Below are 23,502 nucleotides of genomic sequence, written 5' to 3'. Positions count from 1 at the left end.
TTCCGTGGGCGGTGCTGATCCCCCTGTGCTACTATGGGCTCACAGCACAGTGTAAGCAATCTTGTGCTTTTGTGCAAAAGGGCAAATACTTGAAGGAGCTCACCCACCCATACTCCAGAAGTGCGCCTTAGACTGGAAACAGGTCACTGATGTCTTTTGGTCTACGGAGCACTTCCACCGTGGGGTAAGCGCCCCAAAGTATTTGTGTCAGCTCCAGCACTGTGTTGCAAGCCCACGGCAACATGAGAGGATTAGCACCACCTGCATTAGGCTCTTCTAGATGTCCGCCACTGTGTTTTATTCCATCTCTGGTGTTTTATTTGTTATGACCCCCAGCAGTTACAATGCCACTCCTACGGGGTGGGCAGGGGGAGGAGTGTATGCATGTTATAAAAAATACAATTTGCACACACAAAGAAATGGAAACTCTAAATTAGGCCCCAATCTTGAATATATCTAGTAAGGTACCAAAAGCCATACAGCAAAGTCAAGGGACTCTGATCTGCATCCCAATCTACAGCCCTGTTACTTCATATACCATCTTTTATTCCTTTGGTAAGCATTGTTACTGTGAAACTTCAAAAGGGCAGAGAGGGTTCCAACACAGTTCAGATAGCATTTCTGAAAAAAATGCATACTCTGAACCATTTTGGGAGCAAGTAGTCTTTCTTGGGACTAACACATAAAGTCCACTTGGACTTAAGACAATTCAATGGCATTGCTGGGAGAATAACCAAGTCAGTGAAATGCAAGACTCAAAGAAGTTTTATCCATCATTACAAATCATAGGGCAAATAGTTCAGGAACAAGAGGCTACTGGGGAACGGGGTGGAAAATGGCATTTCAATTACCCTAAGTCCTTTTACATAAGTATGAAGGCTGATATCTTAGAAATAAGAAGGCTCAACCATGATACAGTAATTAGAAGGTCTTATTCTCTAGGGTAAGTTTTCCTGGGACGACTTATACTATGTTCAGCAATTTTTAACAGGCATAGACAAATGTAATGGTCATTCAGGTACCTCCACACAGAGACACAGCACTACCCAGATCACTGCCACATTGAAGCAAATGTTTCAAAATATTGTCCTTGTGAGGTGAAATACACAGCGTTGCTAGGATTCTGTAGGTCACTTTAGGAACTGGCACATCTCAAACTGCTACATGCTTAGGATTCCATCTCACCTTGATCCACACATTTTCACTCAGGAAGCTGAATGGCACAGGAGGGTTGTCAGCTAATTGTATCTCTAGGTTGCTGAAGTCAATGGAGTCTTTCAGCAGTCGGGGTGGAGTCCCAGTCTTGAGCCTTCCTATGCTAAATCCAAGTTTCTCCAGAGTTCGAGCAAGGCCTATGGAGGGCTGATCTCCCATCCGCCCAGCTGGATGCATTTCCAATCCAATTAGGACTGTCCCCCTCAGAAATGTTCCTGTGGTCAAAATGACACTTCCAGCATGCACTCTCCTTCCATTGTCTGAGTGGAGCGCAGGAACGGAACATGAAATGAAACAAAGCAAGTTTAGTGCACCAGCTGCTACCCTAATTGCAGAGGAAGTAATATTATTTCTAATATGCAGAATAATAAACTTTAATGAAGTCAACCAGATTGCTCTTTCTGCTCTTTCCACTAAGTGCCTGAGATCATCTGGACAGGAGAAAAACTGTAGTTTAACATAATGCAGAAATATCTTTAATAAAACAAAAAAAGGGGGGGGAGGAATTTTTCCATTTAATGTCACAGAAATCCCTGTGCCATGTAAAATCAGCATCCTGACCTTCATTTGCATCCATCTTACTAGAGAGAGGAAAAACAGCCTCTTATTACTGTTTTCAAACTTATTCTGGTCTGTCATTTTCTGAACTGTGAACATCAAAGGGCTACACACTTGAATTCAACAACACAGGGCAGAACAACAAAACTATTGAACTGAGCTGTATTTTTTAACACTGACCCAGAAAAACCTGGGCAACACGTTGAGTAATTGGCTTTGGTTATAGAATTCCCAGTGGTCCAATGTGGCTCCATCTCTAACCAAGGAAATTCCATCTTCGGGTCAGGGTGGATTTATGAGGCCACCTTTACGTGCTGAAGCCACCAAAAACCAAATAATCTTCTCAAGAGGGTGCTCAGTCTCCTGATGCCTTAACAGAGGGGTGTCAAATTGTGGCCTTCCTGCAGATATTGGCCTACAGCTCCCATCATCCCTGACTACTTGCCACTGTGACTGGGGATAGTGGGTGTTGTAGACCAACTCTGTGGCTGAAAGGCCACAGTTTGACACACCTGCCCTAACAACATGTCTCTGACTCCTCTCTGACTCAATTTACATTTTGAATATTTCCCTGGAAGTTGCAACATGCAATTGTGATTAATTTCTGAGGCACATCAGAACACAGAGACTGTTGACCACCACACACATACAAACACACAGGGCTGCCAGGTTTGAATCTGGAGAGTAAGCTTATATCTATAAATGCTCCAGCAGAAAAGAATGCAGATGCTGCAGCTTCTCCTGTCTACTGTGGGGCAAAATCTTGCTTCCTACAGAAGGAGCAGGGAGGGTGAAGAGACCAATGGAGGATCAGCAAGAGAGTGGCAGTGGCTGCTTCCTTTCCTGGAGCCTTAGGGCTTTTAGATGTTGTGATCAGTTGAGGAACTGGCTACCCTACACATACACACATAAAGCCACCTCTTGGTGGTTTTACAACCTCAAAAAGGACCATGTGGCTCTCCTCAGATGATCACACTGCTGACATGGCTGCATATTCATTGAAAGTGATGGCTGCAAATGCAGGCATTTGTTCATTAAGATCTAGAAGATCCCAATCATAAACTTATTACTTGGAAGAAAATTTCACTAAAAGCACTTTTTAAAAGTTCACTTTTAAATAAGTTTCTTTAGGATTAGAGTGTAAAAGGTCTAACTCATTCAAACAGCTAATTATATTTGAATGTGTTTGTCTGCCAACACAGGCTATTTCTGAGTCAACTTCACAGGAGTAAACATTTATATCCATGATAAAATCACATACAATAACCACTCAGTCATGCTTTGACTTAATTATGGGAGGCCATATGTTCCTGCTTTCTAGTTCCTCTTTATTATTGAACATCTCCACAAAGAAGTCTAACAGCCCAAGAAAGCTGATAACCTACTTCCTGAAAAAGGAAACAGAAGAATGTCAATCAGTTAAGTCAGCACATTCCACCAGTGCTAAAACTGCCACTTTTAAACTGTTGATACAACCTTTTTTTTTAAGTCATGTCTACAATAGCTGTCTTTAGAAGGAACCCAAGACATCTATGTTTCATTAAAACCCTATTGAGAGATGCTGTATGTGTGTCCAGGTACCTGTACACAAATTTGTGTTTTTGTTTGAATGACTGTACAGGAACCTGAATACAGGTTCCTCAAATGCATGCTACAGATAGGAAGTGCATCAAACATAACGTGTGAACAACTGCATGCAGGTTCAGATCTTTATGCACATACACACATTACGCAGAATGTATGTGTGTTGACCATAAGATCTGAATAGGGCTTAAGCTGTCTGGTTAGAGTGGAGTGACCTCAGAACAGAATAACTTTATTACAGTCTTTGACTAGCTGGAGTGACCTCAAACATACTGGAAACAGGAATTTAAGGAGTGCCACATTTATTACACTATAAAATCAAGTAGGTTGCTGGATATTATTACTCTCATGGTTCAAGGGCTCTAAGATGACTGGAATGGTCCAGGAAGTGGTTTTCCTCTAGTACTGACCCAGAATGACTCCATTGACACAACATTTCCCAGGATGATCCGACTCTGGTATTGTCAGCAGAAGATCTTCCACAGATGCCTCACAAACTGTCAGAAGTGGTGTTTGTAGAATTTCTTTCTAATAAGAAAAAAGAGTTGTTAAAGGGCTGCACAAATGCTAACTTGGACAGGACCTTTTGGAGAATAAAATGAACCCATGGAAAGGATGCCTCCTCCTTCTCAGGAACATCTCACTTTGTGAAAACGTCATGTGAAATTCAGAGCACATTCCTTCACTTATACTAACAATAATAAGCTCCCTCTCCCCATATCCAGAAATTTCTATTTCTGCATGTCCTGGGGCAGTATCCAAACTAGCTCTCTATTAGCATAAGTAAACTCTTTCCATTCACTACTAGGCTTTGGTAGGTGCCATAAATAAGAACAACAAATAAGAACATAAATAAGGAGCCCTCCGCTGTATTTCAATACTAATAGAATGGGTGGCATCCAGACTAAATGGTCTGTCAGCATAAGCTCCTTCCATTCATGGATGGATGGAGTTTGAACAGCTCCAATTTAAAGCATCTGCGAAAGGAATCGCTTAGGTTTCCACTACACAGTGTTGTACTTTGCCCAGTGCTGGTGGGGCTTCAATGAGAAGCAGAGCCCCAGGGCCCAGACACATCTTGGAAGGTGAGCACAGAATGCTGTGAAGTGTAGTCCTTCTCTGCGTTTCCTCCATAGCACTCTGTGGGGAAAGTGCTGGGAAGGACTATACTTCCCAGTCCTCTATGTGCACCTACCAAGATGGCCCTGGGAACATCGAAATCTGCCATATACTGAGTCAGACCATAGGTCCATCTCGCTTAGTAGTGTCTACACAGACTGGCAGTGGCTTCTCCAAGGTTGCAGGCAGGAATCTCTCTCAGCCCTACCTTGGAACCTTCTGCATGCAAGCAGGCAGGTGCTCTTCCCAGAGTGGCCCCATCCCCTAAGGGGTATATCTTACAGTGCTTGAACATGTAGTCTCCCATTCAAATGCAAAACAGGTGGACCCTGCTTAGCAAAGGGGACAATTCATGCTTGCTACCACTAGGAGCCACTTAATGGCACAGTGGGGAAGTAACTTGCCTAGGGAGCAAGAGGTTGCCGGTTCGAATCCCCGCTGGTATGTTTCCCAGCCTATGGGAAACACCTATATTGGGCAGCAGCGAGACAGGAAGATGCTGAAAGGCATCATCTCATACTGCGCAAGAGGAGGCAATGGTAAACCCCTCCTGTATTCTACCAAAGACAACCACATGGCTCTGTGGTCGCCAGGAGGCGACACCAACTCGACAGCACAACTTTAACTTTACCACAAGACTAGCTCTCCTCCTGGAACTCAGTAGGGCTCTCTCAAAGCCAGCCCCTATCTCCCAGTGCTGAGAATAGCACTGTGCAGAGGTCTCTCATATTGAAGAATGTTTTGCTATATCTCTCTCTCCATCTCTCTATCTCTGTAGAGAGATGGAGAAGACACTCTGTAGAACAGTGTTTCTCAACCACCGGTCCCTGGACCGCTGCCGGTCCCCGAAGGGTTGAGTGCCGGTCCCTGACTGGGAGTCAACCCCCCCCCCCACTGAAATCAAGGCACTCACTTCCTCAATTTTGCACATGGCACGGAAGAGGAAGAGTATCACGGAGGCATGGGACCCTTCTTGTGCCTTGCCTCCACGTGCTGCTGAGATCTTCCTATAGCTATCTTATTCCCTATCTTTACAGCTTCAAACTGTATGCGATGCGGGGGCATGGAGGAAAAAGTATGGCAGTGGGCGCCACTTGAAGGGCTGCTGGTTCTTGCATGCTCATTGTTTGCAGCCAAAGGTTGGTTGATTGAAACCCAGCTGCCTGTTGTGGTCGAGGCGCCTTGAGAGGGAACACTGTTTCCCTCTTGCATCAGTGGGGCTTGCTTGTATGTTGTTTTCATTGGCCCCATGTAGCTTTTGAATTTTTCCAATGGCCCAGCATCCCCTCTCCATTGAGTAATCACAAGCACCTCCACTCCAGACATACTGGAGACAAATTTGTTCACCCAGGCTTTTAGATTAAGGGGTTCTCAACCTTGGGTACCCAGACGTTGGTGGACTTCTACTCCCATAATCCCGAGCCATAATGGCCAAATGCCATTGTTGTTGGGGGTTATGGGAGTTTAACTGAGGGACCCAAGGTTAAGAACCCCTAATATTCAATGTTTGCAAAAGATTCCAAATTTAATTATTTTAATGCTTATATTATTTTCATTCTAAACTGCCCAGAGATGCAAGTTTTGGGCAGTATAGAAGTCTGATAGATAGACAGACAGACAGACAGATAGACAGACTTGAAACCCCTTTACTAACTGCTGGTCCGGGAAACTGCGCATGAAGAATGTAGCGGTCCTTGAAACTCTGCACGAAGAATTTAGCGGTCCTTGACTCCAAAAAGTTTGAGAAACACTGCTGTAGAAGACACTTTAAAATTTCTCTAAGGAATAGTAAACATACAGCTTTATTGTATGTGGAATCCACATCGATTACCTCCATGCTATGTCCCTACCGTGGTTCACACATTTACCTCATTGTTCTTTTCAACTCAATAACCGATCCTTGTTTTCCTCATTCCTTCCCACATTCTCACCTGCATCTTCTCTTTGTAGAGCTTTCTGTCGATCTGAGCTCGGAGACCCCAGACAGCTGGTCCTTTGCGCTTGTTTAGCACTTTATAATGCACCCCAGACTGATCGCAGATTCGACCACAGAGCCCATCCAGTGCATCCACTTCCCTCACCAGGTGTCCTTTCCCAATACCACCAAAGGAAGGGTTGCATGACATTTGCCCTAGACAGGATAACAGGAAAAGTTCTTGTAACTATCAGCAAATCATATATTTATATTTTGGAAACACTCCGCTCCTCTGCCCCAAGTTAGTGATTCAGGGTCAAGATGACACCAACTACCACAAAAGAACCAATAATACAGCTTAGTAGAAAAGAAAGTAGAAGTACTCTTCCTCCCTCTTTCCTATCAATGTCTTAAAAAATACAGGTAAACCAGTCAACACTGGTAGTTGTCCAAATCACGCTTGCTATGACAAGCAGGATTTTTGAGCTTAATCCTTATGAAAGGAAAGAAAAGCAAGTTGGGTCAAGAAGACAGGAGAAACATTTCCAGGAACACAGTTGTTATTCCTGAAGACAGAGAGATGTGTAATCTGTTAGGTGAGGTAATCTGTAAGATTAGGTCTATTAGACCTAAGCCACCCAGCAAGGGTTGGAACTGGCTTCCCAATGCCCAATATTCTATCCACTGCAGCTCTCTAGACCCAACATTTTAAAAGATGCTATTTGAGACTATCAATGATTCTGCTTATTTCTAAATACCTGGATCTAGCACACCTATCTGGGAAACACATCTGCTATGAATGTCAGTTAACATTATGCTGCCAATGCTTGCAATCTGGAGATCTGATAACATCAGGCTGTCCCAGAAACATGATCATATGGAATGATTTTTTCAAACTTTCTTTGCAAGAAGCTTGATAGCATTTTGCCTTTAGTTAGTTGTGTAGTTATCATGTCTTAGGTATATCTGGTTAGAGTGCTGAACTAGGACCGGGGAGACCCGAGTTCAAATCCCCATTCAGCCATGAAACTTGCTGGGTGACTCTGGGGCAGTCATGTATCTCTCAGCCTAATCTACTTCACAGGGTTGTTGTGTATGTAGTACACTGTATGTACTACATACATACTGTATGTACTACATACTCAAGTATGTAGTATACTGCTCTGGGCATCTTGGAGGAAGAGCGGAATATAAATGAAAAAAATAAAATAAAAATAAAAATATCTGTTTACTAAAAAAAACCGGTATAAATAAATGGGATTTTCTAATGGTGTGTGTATAAGCCTCCCCATGCACTCAAAGAGAGATATAAGCTTCCTCACCACACTAGCTGGAAATGGAAGTGTGCTAGAAATGTAGTGGAAAAAACAGCTTTTACTAATCCCCACCCTCCCCAGTTAACATAGTAGGTCTAAAATATAAATATGGCAAAGAGATCCAGGGTTCCACATATCTGTAAACATATTGAGGAAATTTGAAAGCATGTTTTCCCACAGAATTCCACAGCCATGTGGAATCCTTTGAATCTCAATATGTTCTTTTGAAAATAGCACATTTTTAGTATGTGCTATTTGTCTGAAAATAGATGCGTGGGGAGGCAGCTTTTGTCACTGGTACTTCTTCACTCAGCATAGGTTTGATTGATTGATTACTTTATTTACGGTCAATGACCAAAAGAGAGATATACAGTAGTAAATGACATAAAATAGCATAAAATCCTTAAAATAAACATATACATATACCTAAAAATGGCAATTTAAAATACACTCATAAGTCTGAGACTCTTATTTTAAAAACCACATAACAGTACTTAGCAACTATTCTGGAAATTACTGCATCTTCATCGGCTAATAAATATTTTTTCAAGGAAATCCCCGGTTTTTCCCTTCAAATTATTAAGCAGGGGATTAGTTAAGTGCTGTCTTACATCCTGGTAAAATGGGCACTTTAATAGAATATGGGCCATTGACTCAATCTCTTGGCCACAAGGACATATGCACTTTCCATAGGGCAGTTTGTTATACTTCCTGTATAAAAGCGCTGACTGGAAGGCATTAAACCTCGCCCTAGAGAAAGCCCATCTATGATTACATTGGTTAATCATAAACAAATAAGTAGCTGGGCTTAAGTCTGTCTTAAGATGTACAGATTTGTAAAATTGTGGTAAAATAGCCTTCTCATTTTGTATTTCTATATCGACCAGTCTTTGCTGCACCAATTTGCGAGCAATAGTCGCACCAGCCTCCAGCAAAAAGGCGGGAGATAATCTGCAGCAGGAAAGCTTATGCGTTATTTCCTTACACCAGGATGCTTGTGGCTCGGCTGCCAGTAATTTGGGGATTAATCCTGTTGGGGAAAGATGCAGTTTTATCCAGAACCTCAGCATAGGTTCATGCCCTTCCCACAATTCCCTGGTGAACAACTGAGATTGTTTCATTAGATTATGTACCTAGTGGATGTAGTAACTACTTACTACTCTCTTTTATTTAACAGGGGGAGAGTAACTGGCCCTATCCATCCCCAGCACAGTACCTCCAGTAATTGTTGCTGGTGTCTATCTTATGGGGTTTTTTTTAGTTTGTGACCCCTTTGGGGACAGGGATCCATCTTACTTACTTATTTCTCTGTATAAACTGCCCTGAGCCATTTTTGGAAGGGTGGAATAGAAATCAAACAAACAAACAAACAAACAATATTTCATGAATGCTAATCATTGTGTTTGTGTATGTAAATTTAAGAGGTCCATGCAGATTCTGTATTTCCATCTTTTTCAGATTGTTTAACCATCAGATGCAGTCTATGATGCCACAGTAAATCTGTTAGCCTTTAAATGTCAAAAGGCTCTTTTGTGACCAGTTAATTTGGCCACTCCCCTGAAACTTAAGACATCACCTATTAGGATTTTTCAAATCCCTCTGTTATCTGAGGAAACTCACCCTCGTTCCCCAGCAGAAATTTTAGCAACATGCATCTCTCATGTTCATTGTCAACCAGAGCTACTGAATTTAACTTGGCAATAACAAAGGCCTGTTTCTCACACTGATTTACCTATGGTGTCTATCTTGTGCGTGATGAGCAGTGTCTGGGCTCCCACCCTCGCAGCCGCCGATGCCGCCTCTGTGCCAGCATGACCACCACCGATGACAATGACGTCATACTTCGAAGCACTGAGATCATGAGGCGGCGAGGAGGCGCCATTTCCCGCACAGCGGGCCCAGGTTGTGGGGATCGGGGTCACCGCAATGCGGTGCCAGCTCCGGCCGAGCGGCAACATCTGAGGAATCGAGCAGAACGGTTGCCGTGAAGCCGCAGGAAAGCGCCACAGAAGAAGCCTGAGGGCGAAATTCAGCAGGCGGACCTCCCACACCCTGCTCACCCAGCGCAACCCATGGTCGCCGCCATCTTGCCCATGACGTACCGGCCGAAGGTGACACGATGATTGACAGGCCACGCCCACCCAGCCCCAGAACGTTTCTCCGCATGCGCAATCGCGGGCATGGTAGACGTGTTACTGGGCGTGTGTCTAAGTCTGCGCTGGAGGATTGAATGGAGCTGCAGAGTTGGCTGTGAGCAACAGGGTTGGGGCGGCAGGGGCGCAGCTTTGACGGTCTCCTCCTGGGATTATTCCCACCGAGCAGGGGCGGCGCTGAGAAAGCTGCCCCTGCGAAACCTGATCAACCTCCGCGATTCTTCTCTGGCATGCATGTAGCTGTGTCAACAGCTGTCTGTGTGTATGCCGGCTTTGGACTCTCATTGGTGCGCCCAAGCAGCAGCCGCCACCTCAGTAATCTGTCGGTCTCTCCTCCCCACCCCCAACCTGTGCATGCCTCACAGAGCTTGTGGAACTGAGGTGGAGGCGAAGGGGGTCCTTCCAAAAAAGAAATAAGTTCTCAAGAAACAAGAGATCGTAGCAACTCAAGTCCTATTCAGACATTAGAGAGCCAGCGTGGTGTAGTGGTTAGAGTGCTGGACTAGGACACCTGGGCTCCTTGGAGGAAGAGCAGGATATAAATGTAATAATAATAATAATTAGGTCTTATGTACATGCAGGTGTACACATATTTGTATTAATTATTATACATGCATTTGTTTTAAAAGTGAAGCTGGGTAGACTCTCTCAAATGCATGGTACTCATAAACCCTGTTCACAAGATATGTTCAATGCACGTATAATCTGTGCACAGACAGACCTCTAACCTTATAAAAAGATGTGTACAGTACAACATGTCCTGAAGCCCCGCCCCCATGTTATTATAATTATAATTATAATTAATAACATTTTTTATATCGCCTTGCACCAGAGGCCAAGATGAGGAGTGAGGATCTGCTCTTCAATGGCCAGGCTCTCTTCGGACCCAGAATGGATGATACATTAGAAAGGGTCCAGGAACTTTGTACAACCCCATGATCTATTAGCTGGTCTTCTTCTTTTGTGCCCTCCACCTATAATAGACCCTTTAAGGCACAACACCTGCTCCGCTTACAGGATCCAACTTTGGCACCTTTACCTCTTATCCTTTCCTACTTGTTAGAAATCAAGAAGTTGGGTCTTTGTGTGACCTTTTGGCAACCATCACGGTACACTGGTCTAATCACACTGTTCTAAACCCAGAAGTGAAACGTTTCCTGAAGGGCCTAGTCCGCCTTTACCCAGACCCCCCTGTGTTCTCCCCTACATGGGACCTCCTGCTGGTCCTTATCAACTTGATGAAGAAGGCTTTTGAATCTATGACTGCTTGTGATATCTGCTTGTTCACCTTCAAGACTGTTTTCCTTGTGGCGATCACTTCTGCCCAGAGGGTGGATGAGCTTCAAGTCCTTCGATGTGATGCCCCTTACCTGAATTTTCATGCGGACAAGGTTACATTTTGTACAGATATTTCCTCCCTCCCAAGATTGTAGATCATAAATCTCAACTGATAACCTTGCCAGTCTTCTTTCCCAATCTTTTTACCAATGATGAGATGCTGGCATACCCTCAATGTCTGCAGGGCCCTAGCCTTTTTAACTTAATCATTCAGAACCTCACCTTCTCTTGTTATCAAGGGGCACCAAGCCTCCTCTCAAATCAATTTCCAACTGGATCATCCACACCATTAAGCAGGCATACCAGCTAGTGGGAGTTAAACCTCCCTCATCCGTCAAAGCACATTCTACCCATGCTCTAGTTACTTCTATCGCCTTCAACACCAGACTGTCCTTGGACTCCATATGCCAAGCCGCTACATGGGTTACTCCTTCCTCCATCAAGCATTACACCCTGGATATTCAAGCTAAAAGAGATCCTGCTTACAGTTTTTCAATCCATCTACTCCTAACTCCTGATTTCTAACACCTGACTTTACCTTTGAGTGTCCCTGCTGTCCAGCCTCCAATGATGAAAGTTTGCAATGTGCCCATCTGTGTGATGGAGAGAGACCACCCAGAAGAACTTCAGTTGCTTACCTGTAACTGGGGTTCTTCTGGTGGTCATCTGTCCATTCACACACCTACCCAACCTCCCTGCCACAGAGCATGTCTCATAGGCAGCGGACTCCTTAACTAAGGAGGAAAGGGATTGTCATGTGACCTTATGGGTATTGCAAGGGAGGTACTATCAATCAGGAGAGAGAAAGAGGAAGCTTGCATACTCCCAATTAGGCCTTCGCTCTCCAGCTGAAGCCCATCTGTGTGAATGGACACATGAGCACCAGAAGGACCCCAGTTACAGGTAAGCAACCAAAGATATATGTACAGACAACTAAACACAGGCTATGCTGGATTAGACCATGGCCCAACTAGTCCAGTCAGGGGTACAAACAGAGGGAAAGCTTGAGGGACAACTCCTTACATTTGGGGGGTGAGGACGAGCAAAGACACTTTTGAGGGGGAGAGATGGATTATTAGGGAGGGGAAGGTCAGTAAAATGAGGAATTCCTTACATGCTTATGGGGGAGATCTGCACTCCTGAGTCCACCATCCTGTGCCCCATATGGCCAGCTGGATGCTTCTGGGAAGCTCACAAGCAGGGCTTGAGGCAATAGTCTTCTGTTAGGATGGAGTCATAGCTCAGTGGCAGAACATTTTGCTTTGCATGCAGTGTAGAAGGTCCCATGTTCAATCCCTGGCATCTCCAGGTAGGGCTGGGGAAGACTCCTGTCTGAAACCTTGGAGAACCATGGCCAGTCAGTGTAAACCAGGGCTCCACAACTTTGGCCCTACAGCTGCAATTGGACTACAACTCTCATCATCCTCAGCCACAGTGGCCAATAATCAGGGATAATGGGAACTATATTTGAACAACTGGAGGACAGAAGCCATACAGCCTTGGTGTACAGCAGTGTTTCTCAACCTTTTTGGGGTCAAGGACCACTAAATTCTTCATGCAGTTTCATGGACCGCTACATTCTTCATGTGCAGTTTCCCAGACCAGCAGTTAGTAAAGGGGTTTCAAGTTTAAGTTTATCTATTTATTTATTTAACAGACTTCTATACCGCCCAAAACTTGCATCTCTGGGCAGTTTACAATTAAAATAATATAAGCATTAAAATCATTAAAATTGGAATAATTTAAAAGCAAACATGGAATGTTAAGACTACAGGGGTTCTCAACCTTGGGTCCCCAGATGTTGGTGGAATTCAACTCCTATAACCCCCAACCACAATGGCATTTGGCCATTATGGCTGGGGATTATGGGAGTTGAAGTCAACCCAAGGTTGAGAACCCCTGAATCTAATAGCCTGGGTGAACAAATATGTATTCAGTATGTCTTCATATGTCTTTTGTTTCAGCCTTCACTGCACAGGCTTCCCCTCCCCACTCGAGTTTCCCACCCCAGTGCAGCTATTAAGTTACTTATGTCAGAGAGCCCATTTCTTTGAAAAGCACCCGACTGCTAATCCGGTAACTATGCCAAGTGCATGCAGCAGTGTGATTCTTGAGTTTTAGTATGCTAGGAGAGAGACATCCCATCTTACAGCTCCAAGAAAGGCGGTTTTGCTTGCTTCCCCCACCCCATGTGCTTAAATGTTAAAATGAACAGCTTTGACAATAGACTACTTTTGCCAAGGATTAGTTGGGGGTTATTTTTGGCTCCCTGAAATGCTAAAGGAATATGAGCATATTTTGGAAGATTCATCCTGCAAGGGTAGGCAGGTAACTCTAGTCAGGTCACAGGCCATAAGGATGGGGAGTTTGGATTTGGGAAGAAGGGATAAAGTTAGGCTGGAAAGTGGCAGGGTGGAAATACTTGCTCTTTCCTTCCTAGCCTAACCTTTGAGATTTGGAAAAGGCTGTACATTGTAAGAAAGGAAAGTGAAATATATATGTAGGAAGAGAGAAAAATCTGCTATTTTCTTACTGACTTGACTTTTTATATCCAAAGATCACACTTCCCTTCTTTGTCTGTCTTTTCAGACTCTTAATTGGTTTGCATCTGTTGCACCCTTAATTTTCTTTGGCTCTTTGGACTCCATAGTTATTAGAAATCCCATATCCTGTGTAGATCATGGCAACCTGGATTCCATCAAAAATCCAATCCCCACTTTTGACAGGGCTTGTTTATTTCCCTCAATGAACTACTACCATTAAGCCTGGTAATTCTTATTCTTCATTCCTCCTCGATAAGGTACTACAAACCATATACTAATTTGACAAGGCGCTGATGGAAATGGGTCTTCCAGTCTCCTCACATACAGTCCAAGACCTATACCCAGTGATTTATCTGCTGCCTTATCTTCAAAACACTCTTTGACTATATTGTGCCAAATGGTAGCTATCTCTCGCTGGAGGCTCTTATGGCCTCTCTCTGCTAAGAGTATTTCATAGCATACAAAAAAATGTTAGATTTTTCCTTTTGTTCAGTTTTTGGTCCATTGTTCCTTTTTTAGTATGAGCTTCCATAGTCCAGCATAGTGCAAAAATAGGCCAGAGTAACAGTCTCTCTGAGCCCTATCTTGGAAATACCAGGGAAGGAACTTGGAACCTTCTGCATGCAAATATGCAGATACTCTTCCCACTGTGGCCCCATCCCTTAAGAGGAATATCTTACATTGCTCACACATGTAGTCTCCCATTTATGCAACCAGGGCAGACCCTGCTTCGCAAAGGGGACAAGTCATGCTTGCTACCACAAGACTAGGATGGAGGCTCAAGAGTGGAGGAGGTAGTGATAGGCAGCACTGCTGGGCTGGAATGTTTAATTCCCACCCAGAGGGTACCACCTTGACACCACCTCCCGCACTGTCCAAAAAAAGAGGGTGGGATAGGTGTAGGGGGTAGGTGGACAGGCAGACAAGAGGTTGGGGGCACACAGCCAAGCATTTGGGGCACTTGTCCCTTGTGCCAGCAGTGCTGATGACTCTAGCTCCCTGCCTGGCTTCTCCAAGATTGGGCTGAGAGAGATTCCTGCCTGCAGCCTTGGAGAAGGCTCTGCCAGTTTGTGAAGACAATACTGAGCTAGATAGACTGATGATCTGACTCAGTATATGGCAGCTTCCTATGTTCCTATGTACCTGCCTTGGCATGTCATGGCCATAATAGGAAAAAAGTGTGGCAAGCCCAGTTTTTTAAGCACAAAGAAACTACCTGTCCGGATAGGCTGGAAAGGTATGCACAAAATGACTTGCACATTGGAAGATAAATGGCTTTTAACTCCCTTAACTGTGTTGAAATCCAGATGAAATGCAACTGAAATATCTTCCCTTTCCTTTTGAAACTTAGTTTTGATTAGTCACCAAAATATGAACATGCATTGTGACTGTAAGGCCAGGGTGTCCTTGTTGCTCATTTGCTGGAGGACCACGAGAGCTTCCCTCAAGAAAGCACTTCCAGAAGTGGCCCTAGGATTTCAGGGGCCTTGGGAAAAATAATCATTTGAGGTCCCTTTAAGGTATGGAAGGAAGTCAGTTTAAATCACTTAACTCTATAGCTGCAATGAAACTATATAGCTGCAATGAAAGTATGGATAAATGTATCATAATGCACTCATTGTTGTTAATTTTTATTAGGCCTGTTTAGTCTTCAAGAGCAGAAAAAATGCCAGCATGAACTAAGGGACTCTTGAACTTGTAGTTCTTAAGAGATCCATCTCATAGGAAGGCTCATGCTCATGCTCATGCTCATTCTCTCTCTCAAACAAGAAGTCCCAAGCTCCTTTCCTTACAAGATGAAAAACTCTTGCAAAGTTGGATTTCAATTTTTAAAAACTTTCAACCTATTCTTTATTAACCTTTTAAAAAACCCAGTTAAAGTTAAAAGCTAGCAGCAGAAAAATTAAATAGTTAATTTCCATGACTACATGGTACACACGTGGCCATGGGAATACATTTTCTCTGGACATCCATCAGAGAAAACACTATTAAGAACCAGTATTTTATGTATACTTACAGTAAGACATTGGCATAGCCAACATTGGGTAAAGGGAGACAAATATCCGAGTCACGGAGGAGGGTGTGGGTCTGCCAGGGTGCAACTGTTGCTCTTGGCTGCCATGCCCACCCCCGCTGTGTTCACTGTGTGCTGGGCCTGGGTCTGTCTTGTTTTGTTCTTGAGTGTGTGCTGTCACCAGGTGTACTACCCCATGTTGATCATGTCCCTTTCCACCAAAGGAGTAGGGAGGGGTGTGCACGGAACCGCGGAGCTGCGGTCCGGCACTGGGGTGGGGGATTCCAATAAGGACAGGGGGGCTTTACTTACCCCTCCCAACAACCGCGCCGTATTTCCTAGAGAATCGGGCGGCAGGATACCTCCCTGCCGCCCGCTTCAATCCCCGCTTGGCTGTGGCTCCTCCTGATGTATTCAGAATCGGGCGGCATGGAGGTATCCTGCCGCCCGATTCTCTAGGAAATACAGCGCGGTTGTTGGGAGGGGTAAGTAAAGCCCCCCTGTCCTTATTGGAACCCCCCACCCCATCTTCCCGAACTGAACCACCCCGTGTCCGGACCGGTACGGAGGCCTTTAGAATGGCCTCCGAACTGGTCTGTGCACATCCCTACAAAGGAGTTGTTATCAGCGCCGGGCACGGATGTGTGGCCCATCCAGTCAGCAAGTGCTTTCTTTGACAGTCTGGCTAGGTGCTTCTTTCCTCTCCCTTATTTGCAAGGGAAAGGAAAGAAGCACTCAGTGGGCAACATCCCTTGCAATGTCATATTGACATGAGCAGAAGCGGCATGATCTGCATGAGGTAGCACCTGGCACCACACACCACACCCACCTTCACATCCCGGGCAGCCCGGCAGCCCTCCTACCCTGCTGCAGTAAGATATTTTATCTTCTATTTCAGAACTGTAAAAAACAACCTTTTATGAACACAGAACCAAGGTAAGAAATTAAGTATAAACACCTTTCTCAGTAAAGCCCATGTTATTAACACTTCATCCATTAAGAAATGTACAAGATTTGGTGGTGGTGGGGACCCTAAAGTGTGGGGGCCCTGGGTAGTTGGTTGGTGTCCTCCCCCACCCCGATTTTTTTGCATTTTATTATAATTTTCCCAACATTTGAAAATTACTGAAACGTAATGGGGAAAATGCAATTCTTTCCTCGGCTAGCAGAGCAATTGCGACTTGGCAAGCCTGCATCCTGGGATATGGAAGATGATGTCATGGGTGCCTGTTACCTTCCGTCCCTCAGAGTCGGGCTCCCTTGCAATAACTGTGAAGTGCGGCGGCGTGCTGCAAAACGCAGCACCATGGCACGAGGCTGCCTGTTCTCCCTCCCCTCTCTCCCTCCCTGTCCGATAAAGAAGGAGGTGGAAACGAGAGAAGCATTGAACGGGGCTGCCTGCAGACGCTCAGTGTGCGAGACACAGAAAAGGAAGCAGCAGACATTTGACCGTTCTTCAGGTGAGGCACCCCACGGTCCCACCTGCTGTCACCAGAGGGCAAGTTTCTACGGGAAACTCGCTGGCGAGCAGCCCAGCCAAATCTAGCCTGGAGGAAGGAGGAGAGAGTGGGACATGCAGCTGCCAGCTAAAATTCTTCTTCCCGTCTTGCCTTGAGTTTCGTTTCTCCACGCGAATGGGCCCACTCACGTGGTAAGCGGGTTTTACCGGGGCGGGCCGGGCTCTGAACCAATTTGAACCAATAAACCTGCGAGCTCTGTCGTCGCTGTTGGTGCATCTTCAGTTCAAGCTTTAGTCGCCACTCCTTTGGCGGGAACCGGCTGACGACGGTATGGAGCGGAGCTCAACAGGGAGAGGGAAAGGCGCGAAGAAGGACTCCACTGTGCAGGATGCTGGAGCTGCAGCCAAGTCCCCATCGGCCCCCAAGGGGCGAGGGCGCAGGCAGAGCGCAACGCAAACGAGCGTCCCCCCGCCGTCTCTTGGCACACATCCCACCAAAAGCAAGGCATCGCCTTTGGATGAAGGAAAGGGAGCCGGCCAGGCGAGGGAAGACGTGGCCTCGGGTAGGAAGAAAACTTCCCAGAGCAGAAAGGAGGTTGCCGCCCAAGCGGGGGAGTCTGAGCAGCCAGGGCAAAGGATGGCCCGCAAAGAGAAGAAAACAGCGCCCCAGAAAGTGCAGGAGTGCGCCTCGGAAGGAGGAGGAGAGGAGCCTGGCCACCAGGGGAAGGCAGGAGCTGCCTGCAGGAAGAGCCCCGCTTCGCTGAAACCGAAACGTATTCCCACAGAAGACGACTCCTACCAGGCGGGGAAAGAAGTCATTGCCGGCACGAAGAGAAAAGTTTCCCAGAAGAAAAAGGAGGGCGTCCCTAGAGGGGAGGAATCCGACCGGGTGGAGGAGAAAACTCAACCCGCGGCAGAGAAGACCCGGGCGCCCCAGGTGGAGCAACAGGGGTGTGTCCTGAGAGCAGGGGCATCTGCCCAGGAGATGGCAGACGGCGCCTTCAGAAAGCAAGCCCCTTCTCTGAAGAAGACCGTCCAAGAGAAGCCTGACCAGAAAGGGAAGCGGAGCCTGAAGAAGGTCTTGGAGACGCTCACCTTGAGTCAGAAGGCGGTGTCGGAGGCTTCGCGGCGTGTCAACATGGTCAGGGAGAAACTGATCGAAGCCATCAAGAAGGAGCCGTGTTTCAGCTCTATTGAAAAACTGGGATCCGGCAGTTACTATGAACATCTAAAGGTAAACGGGAAGGGAAGACACGCGGCCGGAGGCTTCATTGATCTCTGAGGGCATCTCGTTTTTGATCTGGCTGCTTTTCTAGCAAGAGCCAAAGGGCTGCCAGCTCCAAAACCTGAAACAGTAGTCTGGTGTATTGCAGATGTTGATGTATGGGGCTGATTCGGATGTTGTTTCATTTTAACTTATTTATGTAATAGGTGTATATACGGCCAAAACTTGCATCTCTTGCCAGTTTACACATTGAAATCAGAGATGTGGGGTGGAAAAAATTTCCATACTTAATTTTTCTGTGGAAAAATTTCCACTTCAAAAATTTCTACCTGATTACTTGAAAAAAGTTGAGATACGGTGAGGGGAAATTAAAATGGTAGTGATGGTTTTTGTTAAACTGTATAGATAGTTCAAATGACAGGCCAAATCAGATCACAAACTATTTAAGGCACCACGAAAATTTCTATAGTAATATTTTTTGAGAAAAGAATCAATGCATTTTATGCAAATGCGGGAAATTACATGGGGAAATTTTGCTATCTAAGAATGCAGGTTAAACACCAAGCATAGATAATGACGTTTTTATGTCAAAACGTTTGCTTTTCTTCATAGAATTTTGTTGGATTTATTTCCTTTTATATGTAATAAAAAGGTCTTCAAAGGAGATGGGAAATTTTCAAAAAAATAAAAATCCCAGTTCAAAATTTATGGGAAAATCCACAACTTGGATTAAGACTGCTGAACAGTGTTTCTGTGGGGTAGTGCCAAGGGCTTCTGGGGAGGGGGGAGGTTAGCACCCCCTCAGACTTCCTCAGGGTTTGGCCCCTGCCCCGTTTCTGTTTCAGAAATCTCTTATGATGTAAAACACAGCTTGCCTGCTCAGAAATGTACTTTGCCTCTTCTGTGCCCCCCCTCAATTTTTTTCCTGGTGTAGCCACTGGGTAATTGCCTCTCCCTGGGTAATAAGTGAAAATAATTTACAGCATTTCATCATGAGTGCTTGGGGCATCTCCATGATAGTTATCACCAAGCACAGGCAACACTGACAAGATGGTGCTGCAGTGACACACATTTGTATCTACATATCTGGCAAGGGACTTTCAAACATTATGGCTACCTATTAAATGGCTAGGGCTGGCCCGCTAATGAGGTGTGATGAGACAGTCACTTCAGGTGGCACAGGTTATTGGCGGGGGTGGTGGTGGCGGCACCATGCCAGCACTCTCCTTACCTGGTAGTATGCCAACTAATGCCGCTGCTTTTCATCCAGCTGCCTGGTTTTTTACAAGACACTGAGGAACAACTGGTGCAGAAGCACAGAGGACAGTTGAATGTAGGATAGAGAGGAGGGGGCAGGGGGAGGAGCAGCAGCAGCAGAGGGTGTGGTGCTGGGTAAGAGAAAGGAAGGGGGAACATGCGGTGGGAGGGGGGAAGTGCAGTGGGTGGGGCACATTCTCTCCATTCCGGGGCGGGAGTGGCGAACATGTTACTTCAGGTGCTGGGTAGGGATGTGCATGGAACCGCGGCAGGGTGGTTTGAAAGTGGTGGGGGTGCCATTTTAAGGGTGGGGGAGGGTGCACTTACCCCTCCTGCCGCTTTCCCCTTGCTAGCGCTTGTTGTTGGTAAAAGCCTTTGGGGCGGCAGCGTACCTCCCTGCCGCCCCTTTCCCCTCCTCGGGCAGAAGTGGCCAGAAGTACCAGGTGTGCGTGCACCTGTAGCGTGAGCACACGTGCACGTCGTAATGGCGCATACGCACCCGGTACTTACGGCACTTCTGGCCGAGGAGGGGGAAGGGGCGGCAGGGAGGTACGCTGCCGCACCAAAGGCTTTTACCAGCAATGAGCACCGGTGGGGGGAAAGCGGTGGGAGAAGTAAGTGCACCCTCCCCCACCCTTAAAGCAGCACTCCCCCCTGGCCTTGAACTTCGAACCTCCCTGGTGTTTGAACCTGTTCGGAGGCCCGTAAAAGGGCCTCCGAACAGGTTCGTGCACATCCCTAGTGCTGGGGGGAGGGGTAGTTTGATCTGGTGCTTTACATGGTATGCTTCTTCATGGTCTCTACCTAAGGGATGAAACTATTGATGTCAGGCTGGAGTTAAGGAAGCACAAATCATTAGTACTTTTTGTTTTGTTATAATTACCTTGGTTTCTGAGCTTGTAGGACATAATGTACTGATATGCTGAGTTTTAAAGCAAAAGCAAAATCTCTGTTCTTAAAAACAAGCCCTCCAAATCAAAGCTTGCAACTCTGCCAACTCTAGTGCTATTGTACTGTTTATTTCTCTTGGGAAGTAAACCTTTCCTCCACCTTGAGCTTTTAATGATGCAAGAGGGGTGTGTGATTTTAATGGATTCTCCTTTCAGCATCCCCATACTACCCTATCTACAATTGGGGTTGGGGCTGTAGTTCAGTGGCAGAGCATCTGCTTTGCATGCAGAAAGTGCCAAGTTCAATCCCTGGCATCTCTAGGTAGGCCTGTGTAAGGCTCTTGCCTGGAATCTTGGAATACTGCCAGTCAGTGTAGACCAGAGATTCTCAACATTGGGTCCCTAGATGTTATTGGACTTCAGCTCCCATAATCCCCAGCCCCAGTGGCCTTTGTTTGGGGATTTTGGGAGTTGAAGTCCAATAACATCTGGGGACCCAACGCTGAGAATCCCTGGTGTAGACAATACTTAGCTAGATTGACCAATGTTCTGACTCAGTATAAGGCAGCTTCCTATGTTCCTGTTCCTGAGGGTCCCCCAATTCTCAGGAACAGATTTTCTGGAGGTGAGAAATGATTAAAGAAAATGTAGGCCTTTGTCTTCTGCAACTGCAAGACAATGTGAATGAAGACAGGATTTGGATACACCTTAGATTGTTCAAACAACTGCTGTGTAGGGCTGGAGAGGGCGGGGGCAAAGGCAGAATTGCACCTACGTCCCCCCCTCCCCGACGATCCATCCTTTCTCTTTGGGCACGCCAGTCACGTGCCCATACAAACTGTGTTGCAGCGGGCGATGTGGCCATCTGGAGGCTGGGGAAACAAAGCCCAGACTTCAGAAATCCCCCAATGCACTGCACGAGGAGTGCAATGTATTGGGGGATTTACCTACTACCGGGGATTCTAGACATCTGGCATTACTGGGGACTGGGGTCACTCATTGACTGGGGGCATATTACTGGGCACTTGTGCCCTTCTACCTCAGTATAAGCCCAGGTAAAAAACCTGATCTACCCTTGTGAAGAGCATCAGGATTGGGACCAATCTTGGCGCTCAATAAGACCACCCCTACCTGAGTAGGGCTGTGCAACCCCGGGCATTGTTATTATTTAAAATATGTATATACCACCCAAAATGCAAGTCTCTGGGCAGTTTACAATACAATAAAAAAGTTAAAACATTACAACAATTTAAAATTTAAAATAATGTTAAAACTATTAAAAACCATCAAACTCTTAAATCAATGGACTGCTTGTGTGAATAACTTGATCTTCTTAAAAGTGCGAATATAATGTAATTTGTTCAAATGATTCCAGTCCTTGCCAGTTACTTTTGCTCAGGCATGTTCTGAAGTTCAATTGTGCTTGTACAATGTCTGACATAATGTCAGAGTGACCATCTAGGGATGCAGCTCCACAGTCCTCAAGGACATATCTTTGGAAGGTAGAGCATTCTTATGGGGGTAGAGGGGAGAAGCAAAAATAACTCCTACCATGCAAGCGTGGTGCTGCTCTGCAAGACACAGGCTAAGTCCATAGCAGCCTCTCTGTGTAGGGACGCAGCTCTGCTAGATGGCTGTTCTGGATGACAGCCACTGGCCATCTTCAGAAGTAGTGTGAAACCTCCGGTGGACAAACCAGTGGTTAATCTGTGAACCCGGGAGTCATCCCACAGATGATTGCTGAGCCATGGTTTCGCAGCCTCTGGCTTGTGGGCAGACGGGCCCCTTCCTCTTCCTGGTCCACCGAGGCCACATCCCAACAAGCTTTTAAGTGCTCGCATCACCAGACTGTGGCAAGGTGTGAGGACATCAGTAGAGCGGCAACCATTGGCCACGATCTTCAAGATTGTGCGATCATGCCTTTCTGGCATTGATCAGTTTGAAGCCTACTCTGGGAAGAGCAGAAGCAGCTTCAGGAGGTGAGCAAGCTTTTCTAAACAACATCAAGCCTTTCCCCCCTTCAAACTAACTAACAGGAGGAGGGGAGATTGTGAGATGTTGGTTTCTCTTTAAGGCATAAGTCCTAGTTGGTGTGTTTGTTATTTGCCAAGGCTAGCAAACTCCTGTGGCATCCAGTTTTTGTTTCTCCCTGCCTGGAGGGGGTGGAGTCAGCTAGGGCTGTGGGAGGCCCCACATTCCTTTGAGCCACATTCCTGTGTCTCAGTTTGAAGCCTACTCTCTACATAAGAGGTGAAGGCCTAAGAGCATAGTGAACAGAGCTTAGCCAACAGGGATAGCAAACAGGGCATTCGAGTTTAGTGGGAAGTATGCGGGAGAGCCTGGAGCAAGTCCCTGTGATTACAAGGAGCCTAGTGGAGAAGAGAACGTAAGTACAAATCCCTCCTTCATGTTTTTGAGAAAGGCAGTTTGGACAGTTCAATAGCTGACCAATACAGCTGAGACCTGACCTTCTAATAAAGTAAATACTGTAAACTGCCAACAAAACCAGTTATGAAGATAGAAGGTCAGCAAGGGAGGGGGCACTTCCCTGTGTATTGCAGAGTGTCACATGTATGACTCTTTTATTTATTTAATTAATTTAATTATTTATTTAACATATTTTTATATCGCCCAAAACTTGCGTCTCTGGGCGGTTCACAACCAGATAAAAACAAAGATAAAACATTAGTTAAAAACAAAACAAAACTTAAAACACAGCAGTTTAAAAACAATTTTAAAAACAATATTCTAAAAACAAAATTAAAACAATATCAGTTAAAAATGCTCCATGGACACAAGTCATGGGTGTGTGCTCGGTGCATGGAGCTCCTGGCTCTCAGGGAACAAGTTTGTTCCCTTGAGACCAAGGTGGCAGATCTGGAGAAGCTCAGAGGCATGTGATGAGACCTTCAGGGA

The 23,502-nt window shown here is 45.7% G+C and overlaps 2 protein-coding genes across 3 annotated transcripts in view; one reads left to right on the top strand and one right to left on the bottom strand.

The window, feature by feature from the left end:
* The window catches only part of MTO1 (mitochondrial tRNA translation optimization 1), a 21,999-nt gene extending 10,120 nt beyond the window's left edge, over positions 1-11,879 (bottom strand). Inside the window, exons 1-4 of one of the 2 annotated variants that reach the window (XM_053286888.1) lie at positions 11,837-11,879; positions 6,408-6,607; positions 3,768-3,885; positions 1,186-1,475 (exon numbers count right to left, since the gene is read on the bottom strand). In XM_053286888.1, the coding sequence (XP_053142863.1) occupies positions 1,186-1,475; positions 3,768-3,885; positions 6,408-6,607; positions 11,837-11,864 (636 nt within the window). In that variant the 5' untranslated portion in view covers positions 11,865-11,879. Of the gene's footprint in view, positions 1-1,185; positions 1,476-3,767; positions 3,886-6,407; positions 6,608-9,439; positions 9,836-11,836 lie in introns of those variants that run through there. The other variant, XM_053286886.1, reaches the window with a different exon arrangement.
* Positions 11,808-23,502, top strand: part of CGAS (cyclic GMP-AMP synthase) — a 24,537-nt gene continuing 12,842 nt past the window's right edge. The window contains exons 1-3 of the mRNA XM_053286889.1: positions 11,808-12,101; positions 16,654-16,691; positions 16,922-18,448. Of these exons, the coding sequence (XP_053142864.1) occupies positions 17,546-18,448 (903 nt within the window). The 5' untranslated portion in view covers positions 11,808-12,101; positions 16,654-16,691; positions 16,922-17,545. The remainder of the gene's footprint in view (positions 12,102-16,653; positions 16,692-16,921; positions 18,449-23,502) is intronic.

The sequence above is a fragment of the Hemicordylus capensis genome, chromosome 1 (assembly GCF_027244095.1).
Source record: "Hemicordylus capensis ecotype Gifberg chromosome 1, rHemCap1.1.pri, whole genome shotgun sequence".
In the NCBI taxonomy this organism is placed as follows: Eukaryota; Metazoa; Chordata; class Lepidosauria; order Squamata; family Cordylidae; genus Hemicordylus; species Hemicordylus capensis.
The sequence above is the reverse complement of the archived record's forward strand: the minus strand, read 5'-3'. Positions and strand labels throughout refer to the sequence as shown.